The following is a 21,153-nucleotide window of genomic DNA, read 5'->3' on the forward strand; positions in this document are numbered from 1 at the left end:
TACAACTATGTACTGGGGGTCCTGGGAAGAAAAAGTAGAAAAAAAAAAAAAAAGAAGATTGGCAACAGTTGTTAGCTCAGGTGCCAATCTTTAAAAAAAGAAAAAGAAAAGAAAAAAACCTTAATATTTTACTTCAATTTGTGCGTCAAACTCTATTTTGAGGAAAGTTTACTTAAATCAAAAACTTGAAGTAATAATTTGCTTTTGAAAAGTAATTGAAGTAGGACCTCCTTTTAAGGTTTACACATTTGAAGCTTTTTTGAAGCTATCTGAAACTTCTTAAATTGATTCAATTTATAAAATTTAATTTTATTCCCAAAATGTTTTGGAAACACTTATTGCCTAAAAAGTGAAATACCAATGTAAAAAAATTATATATATAAACTTATGTAAATACATAAACATAAATATATGTTTATGTATGTGTGTGTATATATATATATATATATAACTCTTTCCATGGACTCTACTATCAACCAGAATATATTACGCCTTCCAGAGGCAGAGGGAAAAACAAGCAAGTAGACTGGCAGCGTTGTGATTATCCTCATTCAATGAGACTATTCTACAAGCAAAGACTCAAAAGAGGAATTTCAACACACAATTTGAGGAAGGAAGAAGGTGAGAAAACCAAGAAGAAATGAAAAGGAAAAAGAAGACAGAACTCACTATTTGTACAACTGTATACACAAGATAATCGTCTTTTCACTGGGATGGCCAGTGGTAGGCAGAATTATAACGCTCTGCTGCTCTACAGTTAGATAAAAGTAAAATATCATAAGCAGAGTACATCATAAGCACTGAAATTTCAATAGAACTGGACAAGTTAATTTACATCCCTGTGAATCAGTTTCCTCATAAGAAAAATGTGGATAACAGTAACACCTACCTTATGAAGACAGTATTTGTAAAGCACTTAGTACACTATGTAGCATAAAGTAAGCACGAAAAGAATGTTAAATAAAAAAAGTAAACAAAATACCATTCTTCTCTGCCATCACACAGGAAGGTGAAGACAGTCATGGTACGGAGGTTCAGAATGAACCTCAATTCTGTTTTCATGAAGTAATAATGAACCAAGGTAAAAGTCAGGCATGATTTACAGGCTACAAACCATAATTGTGAAAGAGGGAAGTGGCAAATAAATTGCATTCAACTAAGTGGAACTGAATATACATAAGGCATATGAAAAATCTCCAGCAATTATTTTGAAATAATGGAAGATAGGAAAGTTGTCAGAGACCAAAAGAAAGGAGGAAAAATATTACAAACATGCATATACACACACACACACACACCCCCACACACAAACACACGCTTTAAGGAACAATACATAAACTATTGAAAAATCTGTAGTCACTTGGAAAAACTGCAGGTATGAACAAGATTTCAATAGATACATTGTGTTTTTAAAAATGTTTCATTTGAATAATTTTACAATTTTGTTGACAACTCATCTATCCTATATAAAAACAATTTCATTTAAAATATAAACGTAAAAACTCAAAGATAATAAAGGAATATCTTTAGTGAAACAAATTAGGATATACGTAACATGCTTTTGTCAACTGTAAAGAAAGCACCACATAAAATTAATAGAAAAAGTGGCAGTCTAATATTCGTATTTAGCCATTTCCAGGCAATATTTGTTATCGTTGTTCAAACACTCTATAGCTTTAGAAAATCTGATGAAAATTCTACCTACTGGAAGCAGAGGCTCAGTCTGGTAGACAGTCTATCAAGCATACAAGAAAACTCTTACATTCTCCTTGTAAATTACAATAATTTTTGTAATGCTAATGGAAAACCACAGATTTTGGCATAAAAGTGAGAAATGAAACAGAAACCACAAGTTATAAAACTATACTATGACTTCTAGTACAGATAAACTGTGTGAAATCATGACATGGAACAAAAACTACCTAAGATCAAATTGTTTTAAACATCAGCTCATTCAGACCCATTTCTTCTAAGATAAGACTACATATCTGCACTGTCCAATAAGGCAACCCACCCACATGTGGCTATTGAGCAAGTGAAATGTTGTTAGAACGAATTGAGATTTTTCTATGTGTAAAATACACACTGGATTTCAAAGATTTAGTATGAAAAAAACAATGTAAAACATCTCAATAATTTTTATATTGATCACATGTTGAAATATTTTGGATACAGCAGGTTAAATACAATTTCACCTATTTCTTTTTACTTTTCAAATGTGCTACTAAAAAATTTTAAATTATCCTATGTGCCTTGCAGTCTATTTCTATTTGGCAGCGCTGCTACATACAAATAGATTTAACGGTAACAGTTTCAATTCCTATGTTCCAAAGTTAAGACCACTGACTATTCCAGCAACTAGACCTGTTTACAAATTCAACCAATCCCTGCCCAAACTTTGCTTACTAATTTCTGCTCTAAAACCACCCTATGACTAACCTCAGCTTCCAAAACTTTATTTAAGAACTCTAATTTCTCCCCCTCTAAGACACTCCTGAGACTGTCGAGGTGATGTCTGCTCAGCAAGTTTAGGAAACCCAGTTTTGTACAATCAACAGGTTTCCCTAGTGGTCTTTGTTTGGGCTCTGACAAAGTCAACGACAAAGAGTTGGAAAATGCAATAAGTTGTGTTGAGGAGGCATAACAAACAGGAACAGTTAGAAAGAATATATAAGTTGCTCTGTCTAGTGATTAAAACTATGTAAATTAAAATCCACACTTGTAGCAATCTACCTTATTTCAGAAGAGTAAAAGCGTAAATCACGTGGGCACTAAGGTTTCTGCTACAACAGAGTAGGAAAACTTAACATTAAGTTAGAAACAACAGGTATAATATCAATTTCACTGACATTTCTGAGTCCTATAAACAGGCTAGAAACATGATCTAAATTTTTAGACTTTGTAGACCCTTATTATTTCCCTAATCTGCTACTCAACTCCTGACTGCGTCTTTAGAGTACAAATGGGTGCAGTTTTACAGGAGACATAAATGTGACCATCTCTATACTTTTCTTTCAGTTTCAGGACTCAGTGGAACACCATTTTCAAAGCCCAACAACCAAGGTAAACCCTCTAGTCTAGAGCTGATTAGAATGTGGCAAGCTAGCTGAAGAACACCAAGTCTCCCCAGTACAGAGTGAACTGCACCCTGCCATTATGATTCCAATCAATGGCTATATTTAAATTCCAGAATTACAGCTACTTAAATAGGCCGTATTTATGAAAAGCTAAATTTATCCCCAAATCACTAAACAGAAAACCATACATATGACTCAATTTTCACTTTTTACCATTGCACACATATTAATCTCAAGCAACACACAAACATTTTCACTTACCCAAAACAGTCACCTATCCCACCCAAACTTATTTTAACCATTTCCTTTCAACTTTCTCTGTGTTCTACACTCCAGTAAGTAAAAGATTTAATAAACAAAGACATCAGATACCCTCCAAATCCTACGGCAACCTAACAACAGAACATCAGAATAAAAATTTTTCCTGGGGCTGGCCCCATGGCCGAGTGGTTAAGTTCGCGCGCTCCACTGCAGGTGGCCCAGTGTTTCATTGGTTCGAATCCTGGGCGCAGACATGGCACTGCTCGTCAAACCACGCTGAGGCAGCGTCCCACATACCACAACTAGAAGGACCCACAACGAAGAATATACAACTATGCACCGGGGGGCTTTGGGGAGAAAAAGGAAAAATAAAATCTTTAAAAAAAAAAAAATTTTCCCATCTTGGGAACCATACATTGATGTCAAAAACCAATGTTGTTGCATCTAAATATTAACACATTTACTTGATTTAGCAATATGACCCACAATCAATTTTGCAATTTTGGTAGCTTTACTTTGATTTTCAGTATGCTTCTTCAGTCTCTCTCCACCATCAGTGAATGCTCAAATCAAATTAGGTTCATACTAACAGAACATGATTAAGGATGACCACTGACAAAACAGTATTCCAAAATCAAAGAGAGATATTGACTTTTAGATCATTACTACTACTTCACAATTACATGGTCTACTCAATATGTCTCCTTCTTAGTCTCTACAGGGTGCATGTATATGTGTATGCATATGTATATAAAAGAGAGAGATATGAGTATGTGTTTCAATGCAAAAAATTACCAGCGCAGACTCTGTGCTCCAGCCTACATGCAAGTGTATTTCCCACAATGAGCCAACATAAATTATAAAGATAAGATGACCCTTTTGTGAATTCTATGGAGGAAGAGCAATACAGGTTGTTACAGGGAACACTATAGCATAAAGAGATGCTCTCATTCACTCCCAGAGCCTGACCTTACATCAGTTCTACTTCCCTACTTTTAATTGCATGCTTGCTGCCTATTTTTACTTGAATAGCCCCTTAGCACCATAACACTCAACCTATTGTGGGGACAGGAATTCAAGAAATGGAAATATCCTTATCAGTAGTTTGAGAATAGACAACAGCAGTTTTGACTTCCTGAGCTTCAAATAATAGGATTCAAAGAGAAGGCAGCAGTTTGATGCACTGGAGTGCCAAAGAGAGAAAGGAGAAAGACCATCTTCTCTTCTCCCTCAATCCTTTTAATGAATAGGGACCGCCATGGAAAATGGTGTGGGACACACAGTGTCACCAAGTTTTAGCTGGAGCAAAGCCATGTAGGAAAAGAGAAAGATGGAAAAAAAAATCACCTAAAAGTAGATACTGTTTTCAGCATAACAGAGCTCAGAACCATCTTGCACTCCTTTATATCCTCTACTCCATCAGTCAGCACTCCTGACATATTTTCCTTCATAAGGTTTCTTACAGTCATATCTTCCTAGATTTGTGCTAAACCCAAGATAACCATCATGCCTCCTCACCAGCCTCCCTGCTCCCAGGTTGTGCTGCGGCAGGCACATATACTTCTTCAGTCTATCTGCCTGGTCTTTCTAAACATATTTTTATTGTGCCACTGCTCTGATCTTTATGGTCTGCAGGAGAATCCACATTCCTAAGCCAGACATTCAAGACTGTCACTATGGTGATAAGCATCATCAGTATTAGTCTAATTCTGGACTCCATTTTGCATCCTTATTCTTATTTTACCTTTATCTCATTTTTCTCACCTACTTCTAATCTATGTCCTCTTGCAGTGTGATATGTACAATGACATCTTAAAGTCTTTTTAAAACCAAGTGGAATCTAGTAAATAAAAATGTATTGGGTTTTTTTAATCCTAAGAGACAACCAATCCATCCCTATCTCTCATGAAGACCTAAAAGTCCCCTGCTCTAGTCAAGAAGGTCTGCTCAATAACCCCCCCTTATCACTCATTTTTCTTTATTTTGGATTCCCATTCTATCCAGCCAAATTCTATCTATTCTTCAAAATTGAGGGGCTGGCCCCGTGGCCGAGTGGTTAAGTTCGCGCGCTCCGCTGCAGGCGGCCCAGTGTTTCGTTGGTTCGAATCCTGGGCGCGGACATGGCACTGCTCATCAGACCACGCTGAGGCAGCGTCCCACATGCCACAACTAGAAGGACCCACAACAAAGAATATACAACTATGTACCGGGGGGCTTTAGGGAGAAAAAGGGAAAAAATAAAATCTTTAAAAAAAAAAAAAATTGAGCTACAGGGACCCTCTCTATCACTTTTTTTTAAACCATTCTAGGCTAAATTATTCCCTTTTTTTTTTTTTTTGAGGAAGATTAGCTCTGAGCTAACTACTGCCAGTCCTCCTCTTTTTGTTGAGGAAGCCTGGCCCTGAGCTAACATCCGTGCCCATCTTCCTCTACTTTCTATGTGGGACGCCTACCACAGCATGGTGCGCCAAGCAGTGCCATGTCTGCACCCGGGATCCAAATTGGCGAACCCCGGGTTGCTGAGAAGGGGAATGTGCGAACTTAACCGGTGTGCGACCGGGCCGGCCCCTAGGCTAAATTATTCTTGCCCCTCCTTAACCATTCCTGGCAACTAATACATCACACAAGCTGGTACTTGCTTTCATATACTGCTCTGTTGCATGTATGTTAGTTTCTAAGGACAGGATTCCGATAATTTGCATCATCCATAAGACCTAACACCAGTCTAAGAACATATCATGTGCATTGTAAACGCTTACTGCATGCAAACTCCAGTTAACAGCATAGCACACATGAATTTCTATAGCTCTATTATATATGAAGGTAAAATATATAAAAGAGTATATAAGAATTTTGCACAGCATAGATGATTTCTGCAGCTGTCTCTATAGAACACAGGTAAACAGAACATGTCTTTTTACAATACTGACTACTGTGAGAAGTCATCAGACTAGATCATTAATAATATACACAATGTAAATTATGCTGAACACAGGGCCTATCTTTCTTTGATGGTTTAGAACAAACATGAAGTGCCTTAGGGGCATCATGAATATTATGATCACGTCACAGGAGATTAAAAGATTGGGTTTGAACTTGCTTATGACATTCCCTAGAAGAAACTTCATATAAATCCCTGAGGTCAGCTTACTTGCCTATGGCTTGCTTGTATAAAACTGGAATATAAAATGGGCAAGTGCTTAACTTCCTGGATAGTATAAAATGGCTGCCTTTTTGAATATTTAATTAGTGTAACAAAAGCTGAAGCATCCTTTTACCTAGCTTTGTCCTCTCCGTTGAAATCTTCTTCACAGTCTTTCAATGTCCTTTCATGTCTCAGTATTCAATACATTCTCTATTATTTATGTCCCTCTAACTCCCTGTGTCACTCCAACTCCCTGTGTGCTTCAATCCTCCATTATATCCCTTAGTGTGAAGGAATATATTCACTATCAAGAGATTTTTTTCGTTTCCTCCTCACTCCAGGCCTTGCATTTTTGACATTAACCTGTAATTTCCTTTAAGTCTCTTTCTATATTTCACATTTAACAGAATCTAGGCCTAAATTAGAATATCAAATATCCCATTATATTTTAAAATGAAAATCTTGTGTTATACCTGCATGATTCACCAACTTTAAAACAGCTACTCTGGAATATTTCATATACTAGATCACACCAAAATTGATAAGTCAATTAGAATCATCTACACTGGCGAATACATAGGAAGTAGCCAGTAAGCTCTAAAACGTTAAGTAAATAATTTTGCTACCTTCAGATGAGCTTATGTCTTTGGAATGTTGAGGAATTCAAGGTCAAAATATGATAAAATCAATCTCCCCACCCAACCCTAAATCTTCTAAGTTTATAAAGCCTTTGAAAGCGGAGTTTAAAATTTTCCGTTCACCAAAGTTTTACTTTGCAACAGCCTGAAGCGTTAGCACAATTAGTCTGTCTTTATTCTGCTTAAAATCAACACAAAGTTTAATTTGACAAACATTGCAAAATATTATGTTTCATCAGGATTATAAAATGGTTCAAAGTATTTAGATTGTGTTTTTGCAGCTTAAGGGCCAACTATTTTTTAACCAGAGTCAACTATTTTGATACTATCATTACATAGATTTTAAAAATAAAGTCCTTTTTTTACTCTAGATAATTTTTGCCCTTTGATGAGCACGTTGGCAATGAGGTGCCTGGTAAAGCTTCAACTTAAACTGTCATGTTGAAAAAAAAACCCATCGCCTCTCCAAACAAACAAACAAAACAGGGTCTTTCTATTTTAATTTAGGTATATGTAAAACATGATGCTAAAAAACAGTTCAGAAATGGCAAAAGTTTGGTCAATTGTTTTTACCAGTCCTTGATGCTATACATCTTAAACAAACTGTATTCCAAAATGCTCTGTTGTTAAAATGACTCTTTACCAACAGAAACTAAGTACTAACAGATGATGATTAGGTTTCCACACTAGCCTATAAGTAGATAATTGGTTACAAAACTAAACAGAAAAACCTACATCATGCAGCCAACATTGTTTCAAAAAGAAAACTACAAAGTCTGGTGCATTTCTCTCAGTGAGTTGCAGGTCTATCATCAAGATCTAACTGACAACTGCTCTTCTACCCCACAAACTCCCAACTTCTACTCACTCCCCTAGCTCTACTCTCTACTCTCTTCTCTAGGTTACAATAGTAGGAATAGGGCTTCTAAGGTCATAGCAACAATAAAGGAGTGAATGGGAGAATGGAAATGTTCCTCTAAGGAGAGAAGGTCATTTGTATATTAGCAATTCATCTGAAGTTGTACCTCCTATACCAGAAATGAAACATCTCTCTCTTGAATCAAAACTTTCTAGTCCATTTATTTATTCATTCAAACACAAGCATCTACTATAGCTGAAGCTTTGCTTAGCTGATTTTCCAGATTAACCCATGAGTTTCATCTTCCTATAAAAAATGCCCAAAGGGGTCAGCCCCATGGCCAAGTGGTTAAGTTCACACGCTCTGCTTCCACGGCCCAGAGTTTCTCCAGTTCAGATCCTGGGTGCGGATGTAACACTGCTCATCAAGCCATACTGAGGCTGTGTCCCACATAGCAGAGCCAGAAGGATCTACTAGAATATACAACTATGTACTGGGGGCTTTTGGGAGAAGAAGAAAAATAAATAAATAAAAATGAAAAATGCCCATAGTACACTCAATACCTGTGACCAATAAGCCCATAAATTTCTGTCCTCCTAGATGAGCTGTAAGCTAACCTAAAGATGGTGGGTTTGTCTCCAAACCTTTGTAATGCTAGTATTTTTGTCATTATGTGATTTAATTTAATATATGTAAACCAATGAAATGAATGCCAAAAAATTATTTGTATGATAAAAAGCAATTTGAAAGCTCTAGAAAGAGCTAGATAAAAGAGGAGTTGAGTCTCTTTTATTTAGAAAGTTCTCAAAGTTAGGAAGAATTTCTCTCAGCTATGAAGAGGGAGAAAGAGAAATTTTATGAGATGCCTAAGTTTTTAAAATCCTTTAAATGTTTATTGGGTGCTATGTAGCAGTGCTTTTACTCTATATCTGTGATTCTTAACCATTTTTGAGTTAGGGACTCCTTTGGAAATTTAATAAATGTTATAGCCCACCTCTCTCACTAGAAATACAAATAAATAAGCAATATGCAATTCTAATGGTTCTTATACCCTGTCCCCATCTCCTCTCCCCTCCACCCTCCCACAAAGCTCATCTCCCTGTGGCTCTACGGAATCTAAGCTTCAAAGCATTTCATCATGTTTACACCCATTAAAAAACTAAGCATTGTATTAGTACAGCAGAACTAAATTCCATAAGGTCTAATCTCAACTTTGCTAAGACCCTATTAATGATATTTCAGACAAGCTAATAACATCCACTGACCTCTGAAGTGAATTTATTCAACTTAAGTAATAAAGGATACCAGGTTTCATTTCTCTTGTTGCCTGTGATCCTCCCATATAATTGACTGGTTAGTAATTCCTTATAGATCTTTGCAATACCAGGCTGTAACCCATAAACAAGATGACTAATCAGCTAACACATACTCTAATTCTCAGGGTACAATCAAAAAGAAATCAGGCTTGAATCAGAAAAAGCTCTTGATTTAGAATGGTAATTATTTCTGCTCTCAGATTTAGTGTTCTAATAAGTAGTTCATGAAGTAATCTATCTTAATAAGGTTTTCCTTCCCATGCATTAAGAGGCACACAAAACCATGGGTGGATAACAGATGTCAGATCACTTGCTCAAATATTCTCAACACACAGCTTCTTTCTGAAGTTCCTCTACTCTAAATCCACCTGGCTCATGAGTCATGAAAATTCTAATCTGCCGCTATTAAGCATTTTCACCTCTAGATCATTTTCCCCCAGCTGCCTAAACCAAAACCTGGGAATCATTCTAAATTCCTCCTTTTCCTTTATTCCCCACATCCAAAAATCACTAGTCCTTCTAGTCGGCCTCCTAATTTATTTCTCAAATCTGTCTGTCCCTTCTTCTCAATCACTTTAGGTCCTTACATGTTACCTGGTTTCCCTGCCTGTGTTTGGTACCTGACAATCTATGCCCAGAACAATCTTTCTGAAACAAAGATGTGATCACTTCATTTACCAAATTAAAAGCCTTACAATGGCTATCTTTCTCAGCTTAAAAATCCTTCAATGTTGGGGCCAGCCCAGTGGTGCAGTGGTTAAGTTTGCACGTTGTGCTTTGGTGGCCTGGGGTTTGCCGGTTCAGATCCCAGGCACAGACCTACAACCGCTTGTCAAGCCATGCTGTGGCAGGTGGCCCACATATGAAGTAGAGGAAGATGGGCACGTCCTCCTCAGCAAAAAGAGGAGGATTGGCAACAGATGTTGGCTCAGGGCTAATCTTCCGCAAAAAAAAGAAAAAAAATCCTGCAAAGTCCCTATTGGACAAAGTTGAAGGCACAGACTGCTGGAATGTCCTTTGTGATGTGGCCCCTACCTACTTCTCTAGCTCCATCTCTCATTTGCCTCACCCCTACCCTGAATCTTCCGCTCTCTCAGCACACCATGTTGCCCTTACCTGTGTACCTGCTGTTCCCTCTGCTTAAAACAAATCTTCTTTGTTGCAATCCCTTCCCAAATCCCCTGGTCTGCCTATGGAACCCTCCTCCTTCAGCTCTAAATAAAGCTTTAAAATGCCCAAAGATATTCATGACAACATTACATTTAATAATTAAATACTGAAAACAACCTAAATCCTCCAAATATAGAAATAATTTGTTAAATTACAATGGATTCCTGTGATGGAATATTATGCAACAAAAATGTTTATAAATTTAATGTTTGAAAAGCTAAAAAAGTGGCTATAAAATTGTTTACACAGAACTATCTCAACTATATAAAATACATTATACATACACACTAAAAAAAAGATAATTGGCAGAAAATGCACCAAATGATTAAGAGTGCTATCTCTGGGTAACAGAATTACAGGCAATTTTCCCCCTTCAAATTTTAAATAGTGAATATGTATTACTCTCAAAATCATAAAAACTTTGAAAATATTTTAAGCTGTGAAGACTTTCCTGGAGCCTTCCCAATTACACACACAACAAATTTAATCATTCCTTCCTCTGATTCAAGTACACATTCTCTTTTTTGTGCATATCACATACTGTTACAAAACTTATCATCCTATATTTTAATTCACATTTGTAAGGGAGCTGTCTGAGGACAGAATATGGTTCAGCTTTAATCTCTAATGACTGACCTCTGGTAGAGGCCAGTTAAATGTTTATAAAATGAAATTACTCTTACATTGCTGGCTACGTGCAAATGACCAATAAATGCCTAATCAATCACTTGTAAATGTAAATCATTAATAGATTCAACAAATATTTACCATGTGCCTAAAACATCCCAGGTAGTGTCACAACCCCTGGGAACACTGTGGTGGAAAGGTCCCTGCCCTTGCGCAGCCCACATTCTAGCGTAGAGAAACAAAACACAATAAACCAGCTCATTTCAAAGAGTGACAAATGCTATAAAGACAATATGGGATCATGGGAATCAGGGAAGATCTAGGGAAAGACTGCAACATCAAAAGCATGTTGAAAGATGATGAGTGACAAGCTAAGAAGGAAGCAGGTGTAGTAGAATGGAAAAACTGGACATAGAGTCAAAAGACCTAAATTTCCATTCCTGCTCTGTCACCTTACTAGTCAGGTAATATTCTCCGAGTCTCAATTAGGATAATAATTCCTAAATCATAAGAACATGTAAAGACTAAATACAATAATTTATATCAAAAGCGTAAGGCCAGTGCTTGACATTCAGGGTCCCCTGTATTTTTCAGCTGGATCTATTTGCAGAAGAACATCAAAAATAATACAACATCCAAAAGCTTGAGTACATGGATTACGACTGCGAGTGAAGATGCCAAAAGAAACTTAACAATGTAAATCCCATCTCTTTGATCAGGGAACTCTGTAATGGATATGTAGTTAACAAAAATACTGCCTATGCTATCCTTCTTAACTGTTTATCTGAACTCACATTCTACTGCTGATTACCACTGCTTTAAACAAGAACGTGGCAAAGAGTTGAATAGTCTAGCCACAAAATCAAATGCAAACACATAAAAACAGTTTTACAGTCCAAAAACTGTCTCTCAGCCTTTCCCCACAATCTCATAAACTTCACTGGTCTTCACTACTTTTAATCTCTTGCATAGCTGGGTTATATTTCTCTAGTCCAAAAGAGGAAAGGAAATTTGCCATGGCAGACTGCAAAAGAGAGGGGCTTCCGGGCACGTTTACCTCTTGTCCTTTTTAATTGCTGCTTATCTGAAACCCAAGAACTAGGTCTTCTGGACTTTGAGTAGGGAGTTAGATTGTCAGATCACTAACATGCTTCCTCTGAAGTATTTCAATCCCTAATCAGTCCCCAAACCCTACCATATATTTAAGATAGAAAGTCTTTTGCCCTTTACATCTCTGCTTTCCAATCTCACATTCCTCTAACAAACACTAGCTGAACAGGCCTACTATAAACCACTCTTAGTCAACCTCTTAGACGAAAGAATTTTCTCCTTAATATTTCTAAGTGCTATTGTCAGAATTATCCCGACTCTCATTCTGATCAGCTGCAACATTAACAACTTGATTTTGGAAGTCAGGAACAAAACAGATCACCATGACAGGGTAAATTAACTCCACAAGAATGAACTAATTAACAGTGAAGAGGCAAAGAAAAATTTAGCTCATGGGATGTAAGCTAGTGTTCTCATCTATTGATTGCCAAAACCTTTTATGTCAAAGCAAGAACCCTGCTTACTTGGCATACCAAACCTACAAATACAGAGTGACAGCCCAGAAACTATGGGATGTCTATAAAGTCTGGGAACACAGATAATATTTTCTATTTTTAGAAATTGAAGACGTCCTTTATGACATTATGTACATTCACCTATGTCTCCATATTCTACGGACATTTTGTAAGGAAATGCTACAATGGAGAAACTATCTCAAAAATGTTTAATATACTGTACTGAAGGAAGAACAAAACTATAGCAACTTGTGTTTAAATGTTTATTCATTCATTTAATGAGCACCTACTAAGTGTCAGGCGCTCATGAACTTCCAGACACAGGTTCATTTGGTAGCACTGACCATTTAATTAGCTGCGCTGAGTTACTAAAGATAGGGAATTACTTTTTTTCTCTTGTACCTGATCTTGACCTTGAAATAGGTTTGAATGCCTGAGGAATGAAGATATTTGTCTGTCAGTACACAATGTTTCCTTCCACACATGTACATTAATTCTATGATCACTTCAAATGATATAAAGGCTGTTTCATGCCCATTTTTTTTTCTCTCCTCTGAAGTCTATCAACAAGGATTCATATCATATATTTATTATTTCTGAGAATTATATAATAGTGCTTTGGGGTAGAGAAAAGTAGGCTTGATTCCAAGATGCTAATTTATTGTATTATTTTGACTATTACTTTTCTATTTCAAGTTAAGTCAAAATACAAATACTAGAATGGTTTCACATTAAGAAGTTCACATATCCCACACCTGTAAAGAACACTAAAGGATATGAAAATTAAATGTAATAGAACCAAAGCAGAAGCCCACAAAACAAGCCATCTACAAAGTCTAAGGACTAGCTGTGGATAATTCCTTGTGAGGCTGGTGACTACTGCAAGCACAGCCATCTCCCCAGGAAACCCCCTTTGAAGCTGTGGCTATATTCTCCAACTCTCAACATCCAAATTTGGGGCTTTATACTGAATTCTGTCACTGACAACCACATTGGCCCCTTAAGAGAGCCAGGCACGGTCTTCAGGGAAGTGGCAATAACGAGCTTCAACTATTAGAGCCTTTGTAGCTCTAGAACTACCAAAATCAACACTTGTAGCAGTCAGGAAATTAAGAATTTAAGTATTTCTCTCACCACCAATTAAAATGTTCATAGAACAAGGAAAACTCTTATACTTGCATTGGTGAGTCAGCCATAAGCAGAAGCAAGCAGTTACAAATGTACACCATCCTTGTGACATAAGCCCATGCTCCCTAACCCTCAGATTACCATGACTGGCTTTCTAGGACAAGCAATCACCATAACATACAAAGAGACTTTCCTTACTCTTCTATCCCTGCTAGACACATCTTTCTAGCCCCTCTCCACTTCCAGATGCTATCAAAGAGTGCTTAACTCTGGACTACTTACAATCAACAATATTTCCTCTATTAAACTATAACTGACTATAATTACTGGTTGTTAAGCAGGCATCTAAGAACCATAACACTAGCTAATTTTCTAAACACTTTGTACACATTTTCTCATAAAGCAAAGGCAGAAGATAGGCTTGCTCTCTCCATTTTTGCAGAAAAGAATCACTAGATAAATGACCTGACCCCAGTCACCAGTGACAGAGTTGAGTCTTCAACCAGTGTCTTCCTCATTCCAAGCTTCATTGGCTGTCCACTACTCTATGCTTGCCTCCATCTCTTTCCTCAGTAAAATCCACACAGCTTAATCAAACTTTTCATATTGTAGCAAACAAAGCCATAATCTTTTGATACTTGCAGATCAAAACACTACAAAAACCACCTAAGCAATGACAACAAGTTCCATATGGACAAGCATTACACATTGTGCAGCCCTTGAAAGACAGCAAAATAGGTCAACCAACGGAGAAAGCTATGTAAGTAGGAAACTGTGTCACAGAGAATATTTTAAAACACTACATTTCTGAAAGTGTACTTTTGTATCAACTCATTGCAAGGTCATGAAGAGTTTAAAGCTGACTACTTTTCAACATGCAGTTTTGAAATATACGGTTTATATTATTAGATTAATGTTTTCAGTAGCACAGAAAACCTCCTAATATTTCCTAGCCAATCCCTCTTTTAAATAGAATACAGATAATGTGGCTTTGCTGGCATTCACATTAACCATGCCACAACAGGTTCTGAAACAGTCTATGAGGTTGGGTGGACCTTCAGCGGTTTCGTGTTAGAGCAGTAGTTAAGAAACCAACTACAGAAGAGTCTCGGGTTTTAAATCTAGGTCATACTATCCTTATTCAAAAGCAAGCAGTAACTAGATGATTTATTTTACTTCCTAAAAACGATTTTTTTTTTTTAAGCAGTGTAGATGGGTTAAAAAATATTGATGTTTCCTCAAAATTTATTATGAAAAGGCATATTTATTTTTAAAAATAATTTATATTCCCATGAATTCATGTAAGGAATTTCTTCCTCTGTTATAGATAACCCACCAGCAAAATTAACACTAAATTACATTTAACTAGACTTATGCCAGAAAATATAAAATCTATACAATCACTTTCCATTTGGGATAGGGAAAGAGGAAAGGGATAAAGGCAAAGAAGTAGACAAAAAGAACAACATAATTTGAAATTTTTTCCAAAAATATATAAATTAAGTAAATAAATAGAAAAAATATTGACTACTGTTAAATCTAAATGGTAGTATACATATGGGCACTATATTTTTCTTCCTCCATTTCTATCAATACAAAATTTTTTTAAAACACAATTTCCAAGGTATAGCGTAAGGTCAAGTAGAGATTCAGGCCAGTCTTCTGCTTCTACACTGTACTGTTAAACTGATGTCCTAGAGGTATTATAGCCAAGATATTATATGCCTTCACTGGCTCTGGAGGCAGATTGCCTGGGTTCAAATCCCAACTTTGTCAGTTATTGGCTGTGTGATCTTGAGCAAATAATATAAATGCACTAATCCCCAATTTCTCTGTCTGTATAATGAGGATAATAATAGTCCTCTACCTCGAAGGAGTTCCAGTGAGAAACTACATGCAAAGTGTTTAGCACATAGCCTGCCCCACAGATAAATGGTGGATTACCATATTGTTACAGTAACCAGAGGGTACCTTAAGACAGGAAAAAAGACTAAATGACATTACGTAGAAGTTTGGGGTTATTCGGATTGCACTGTATAAAAAATTGGTAACCCATACTTGATAAGATCACACAGAGCCTCTGGTCACCATTACAATAACAAAAATCATAACTCAACATTTATGTAGTACTTTATTATGGGCCAAGCACTGTGCTAAGCACTTTACAGGCAGTTTCTCATTTTAATTCATATGAAGCAAGAAATTATTATTATTCCCATTTCACAGATGAAGAAATTGAGAGTCAACATGTATACACAATTTGCTCAAGATTATGAAGCCAGTTAACTGGCAGAGTTGAGATGTGAACCTGGGCAATCTGCCTCCAAAGCCCGCTTCTGGCAGAAACTATGCCCCTGAACTTGGGCAAGCCATTTCACATATTAGGTCTTCGATTTCCTCCTCTGGAAAATGAGCAGAACGGTGGAGTAGGTGCTCTCAAAAGTCCCTTCTAAATTTCTATGGACAACAATGCTATTTAAATCCAAATTTACTACATAGAGAAAACATCTCTGCTCTAGTCCGTTTACATACCTAGGCTTCCATCTTAGATAAATACAGAATGATGCATATGCATAATTCCCCTGCGGAGTGCCTCACTGTTCTCGAGCTCTGTTGGTGGGAGGTACACCATTAAGAGGCATCAGCCAGATAGAGAACTCACTAGATAGTTTCATAACTAAGTCCCTTTGAATGGAGTCCAAAGAGAATCTGACTTAAAATGAGCTCTACCTGACAATACTAGTACTACAGGGAAGTAAAGGACACACATGAAGAAAATTAGCCAAAGCTCTAGGACCTAAGTTATGTCACTCTACCTCTCAGGACCTCAGTTTCCTTATTCACAGAAATGAAGCAGCTTTTAGATACAAGAAATACCTAAGGAGGCAGCCACCCCAACCCAGGGAAACCAATCAATTTTATGAGAATTGAGGAAAAGGGATAAGGAAACATGTGTAGTGTGAAAAACCACCTTCAAATACAGTTATTGCTTTTACAATATAAACCACAGAAGTAAAGCTTCAAAAAATCTATTGTGTTGGTTGGCAAAAGAGAGTGAAGCAGCACTGGGGAGATGCAGGGGTTGGGGGGGGCCTGGATTTAAAAATATATATATTAAGATACATTAAAGTAGACCACTGTTGAAAGCCCCTTTTAGCTCAGAGAGTCTTTGAAATAAAAAATTAAGCCGATTTGGAAATAAACTCGTCAATTTAAAGAAAAAAATCCTATTTGTCAAAATAAACAAATTTCTTTAAAGTCATTAGAACTACTTAAGCTATTTTTCTCCCTTTTGTGGAAAAATTGTTTAAATAAATGCACAAACATAAAATTCTGCACACAAGACTCAAGGTGTTTTGTTTTTTAAACATCCTTGATATATTTATCAACGCAAACTAAGTCTGGTAACGCTCCAAGCTAAAACACAACCAGGTTACTCCTACTCTGGTTCTAACATTGCTTCAAAGCCCTGAAGTTCCATTTTAAGTAAGAAAAAGAAACGAGACATAAAGTCCACGTAATTCTTCCTGAGGTCAAATACATAATCCTCAATTTTCAATCAGATCTCTCCTCCTACAAATCTTTTGGCCATCTTTGCCTACTCAGTAGTACCACCAGGGATGAAAAGACAAGAGCCCCAACTCAATCCAGTTGGTCTGGCTCTCATTAGCATCACTAGTAAATGGTGCAGTGAGAAACAACTGGCAATCCCCACACTCCTTGTCAATATCAGTTTTGGAAAAATCTTATGGATTTAATCTCTCCCCAGTCCCCATTTCCAGACATAATTAATCAAAAACTAGGTATTCAGATTCAACTCCTAGAAAAAGACAATATCTACACCATCAGCTCCCCAACCCCAAACCTCCCCATCAGATTTTAGGTTATCCTCTAAGACTGGACTTGGGTAGGGAGCGTCAGAATAAAAAAAGAGACTGTTAGAAAAAGAGGAGATCTCCTACCAATTGCAGCCTCCCTGTTTTACTGCCTCCAAAAAAAAGCACATAGAGAAATTCCAGAAAGTGGATTCCTCCTTTTCTCTACCTATCAAACTAATTCCATTTTGCGGCGTCTCTTTATTTTATTAAAATAAACAAACTTTAGAGTAATGGGGAGAAATACACCTTAATATTAAAACCTTCCATTCCTGAAGGACCCTTGTGAAAATTTGGTAAGATCTTCTCTCATTAAAAACTTTCATGTACACAGTTTACGGGTTTCAAGAGCCCCATTTAACTGTCAAGGTTAAAAATCGTTGCTCTAGCCTAGAGAATCATACTCTTCTCAATAACCCTGTCTCCTCCTTCACAGATGGGAGCGACCCCAAACATCACATCTGAACTGTAAAGAGCAACAAAACGAAGGTTCCAATTGCACCTGATGCTTTAAACTACCTCTGTCAAATGTCGGTTCTGCAGTTTTCTAGCAATGCTCAAAGGATTTCTGTTTCATTTTCTTGACCACCCAAATTGGGTCTTATCCAAAGCCCTCCTCTCTCTTTCTTTTCTTTTTTAACTGAGCCTAGAAGCTTATGGCCAAATCAATTCGTAAGTGAAGGATAAATGTTTGCCTGAGAACAAAAGCCCCCAGTGAACACTCACCCTCACTACCCCTTTGCAAATCAAGATGTTCAGAACACTGCCAACTGATGTGGCCATGAGCTGGATCAGAAAGCAAGAACAGAATACGCACACTCCATTCAACCTTTTTGTCTGGGGCACTTCCTGGGTTTTTAATTGGCATTTAACACCAAGACACAAGGCTCATTTTTCATTAAAGTTGCAAGACTTTCATTTTGCAGGGTTTCAAATGGTGTAATTGATCTGCATTGTCTTCTTAAATAACCCAATTGAAGGACACTGCAGCTTTAAATATTTCAGTGCTAGCTAGTAAATAGACTCCATTGCAATATGGCTCTGAAGGTCGTGTCCTATTGTCTCTTTCCTCTAGAAAAAAACAATTTCTAAGTCCTTCTCCTAGATAACATATGAAGGGTTACCCCTAGAATTTCCACTCTTCCATCTCAGTCCCTGATAGAGTTCCGGTGTTTATTGGAATCTCACACTCATAATTTTCCCAGCAGGGGCAATATGTTGATTGCTATTAATGATGCCAGCACCTTAGCGAGACATAAACACATGTGTTCACATTAGTTTAATTGAGCATATGCAACTGTCTGAAATAGCACAACTCAGGGGCTGTTAACCTCTTTAAGAGCAGGGCCAGGGTGGTTTGGGAGTGGACGCCTTTCAGGCGGCACCCTGAGACCGAGATTGCATAACCAGAAATGTGTAGCTACTTAAAACGACAGGAATCTCAGCCTACTCATCCCGGGACTATGCAGGCACCTTGCCATACACTTGCAGCTTTACTTGTCAAAGAAGGTCAAAATAATAGGCACAAGCACGATGAAGGAAAAAATAAACTAAAAGAAAAAGGGCCTTTTCTATCTTGTCAGGATGCATAAATACGATTCCTTGAGCAGTCACAATGTTCCCCGACCCTTCTCCCAGGTAGTGGTATACCCCAGTGAACTGAGGGTTTTGCAAAGGGACAGGGGAGCTGGACATCACTGACTTTTTTAAAGAACAAAATTAACGGACGATTAAAAGAGAAGAAGGGGTAAAGCGAAGGGGGGTACAAGGAAGGTGTGTGCAGGTGCACTGGAGCATTACCTGAAATGGCAACAGATTGTTACCATTATCGGTCCGGAAAGCGTTATCCTCCATCCAGGACTTGGAGGTGAGTGGGGCCGCGCGGGGGAACTTGGGCGGCGCGATCACATTGCTGGAGAAGGGCTTTTTGAGCGGCGAGATGGGGTTGAGTGGTGAAGGTACCCCGACGCCCACGCCCACACCCACGCCGACCGCCCGGCGAGGGTCCCGACCTGCCTGCAGGCCACCCCACGGGTTGGACGGCGCGCTCCAGGCGGCGTTCACACTCTGATGCGTGTTCCAGCTGGACGAGGCGGAGGAGGCGGCGGCTGCGGCCGCGGCGGCTGCTGCAGCCGAGGACGAGGACGGCTTGCTGGTCATGATGGGCTGGTGGCCGTATGCCGCGGCGGCGCTCCTCTGAGCGTAGGGCGCCTGGCTGGGACTGGCGGGCGACCGGCGCTGCTGCGGGGGCTGTGCCTGCGGGGGCTGAGCGGGCTGCGCGGGTTGTGGCGCGGGTGGCGGCGGCTGCTGGTGGTGCTGGGTCTGCGCCAGGCCGATCTGCGGGGAGAAGGTGCCTCCAAACACTGGGTTGACGTGGTGCGGGAAGTTCTGGAAGAGCATGGTCCCGTTGACTGGGGTGATCCCCTGGAAGAAGCTGTCCTCCACCGCGTTCGTGGTGCCCGTGGACCAGGTGCTGCCGAAGGACGGCGACAGTGACGCGCCCGGCGCCGCGGGTTCCTGCGGCGGCGGCGGCTGCTGAGGGGGCTGGTGGAAACTCAAGCCCGGCAGGAGCGGCGATTCCATCTGCATCTTGTCGGGGCCGTTGGGGGCCGGCGGGGCCGCGGCGGGGCTGAGGGCCGGCACTGCGCTGCTGTCCTCTGGCTTGGGGGTCTCGGAAGAGAGGGGCGTGGACGGGACTTCGGCTGCGCTGGGCTCGGGCTGGGGCTGCTGCTGCTGCTGCTGCTGCTGCCGCTGCTGCTGGGACTGGGGCTGGGTTTTGCTTTTGTCCATCAGTAAATCATCCTGCATGGTTTGCGCAGCTGAAACGGGAAAAAAGAGAGACGCGTTATTGTCAATGTGATCGTTAATGCCCCTCGCTGAAGCGGGCGGGTGTTTTACTTGCGAAAATCCAGTGCCTCCGCTCCTAGCCAATTGCAATGCAAATCCATAATCTCCCATTTAGAAGAACAGGTCGAGCTGGGGTGGGGGGGCTCGCGCAAGGTCTCTAAAAATACTGTGAGAGCGTCTTCACCCTTTCTGATGTCTTGGTTCCTTTTCTGTATTAATGAGAGATGTGCTTATAAGACAGAAAGACAGCAATTTCGCCACGTCTCTTTTCCCTTCACCGGAACTCAGAGCGTTCACCCTGCAATGAGAAACTGATTCTGGTTCCTGTTTTTTCCCAAGCACCACCCTCCCCCAGTTATTTGCATACGTCAATAAATACTGCTGCGTCCTTCAGCAAGGTTAAAAAGACACCGAACACGACCCTTTCTTCCCCCTTCCCTGTGCAGGCACTTTAAAGAAACAGCGATCTTATCCCTCTTGATTAGCGAACTGCCTTCTTGCGTTGATAATTGTTTCATTTAGCAGCAGCGAGCCACGAGGGAGGAAATCCTTGGCATTTGTTAGGAGGAGGTCTCAGCTGCACAATCATTCTCTGGCCTCCCAGTAGCTGCAGCTACTCCATTTTGTTATGAGACATAAAAAACC

At 39.1% G+C, this 21,153-nt stretch overlaps 1 protein-coding gene across 6 annotated transcripts in view; it reads right to left on the minus strand.

Moving 5' to 3' along the window:
• Positions 1-21,153, minus strand: part of CPEB3 (cytoplasmic polyadenylation element binding protein 3) — a 179,833-nt gene that overhangs the window by 121,495 nt on the left and 37,185 nt on the right. For 4 of the 6 annotated variants that reach the window (XM_046652654.1, XM_046652652.1, XM_046652657.1 and 1 more), the window contains exon 2: positions 19,462-20,480. In XM_046652654.1, the coding sequence (XP_046508610.1) occupies positions 19,462-20,469 (1,008 nt within the window). In that variant the 5' untranslated portion in view covers positions 20,470-20,480. The other 2 variants (XM_046652653.1, XM_046652656.1) reach the window with 2 other exon arrangements.

Source organism: Equus quagga, chromosome 2, assembly GCF_021613505.1.
Source record: "Equus quagga isolate Etosha38 chromosome 2, UCLA_HA_Equagga_1.0, whole genome shotgun sequence".
Classification (NCBI taxonomy): Eukaryota; Metazoa; Chordata; class Mammalia; order Perissodactyla; family Equidae; genus Equus; species Equus quagga.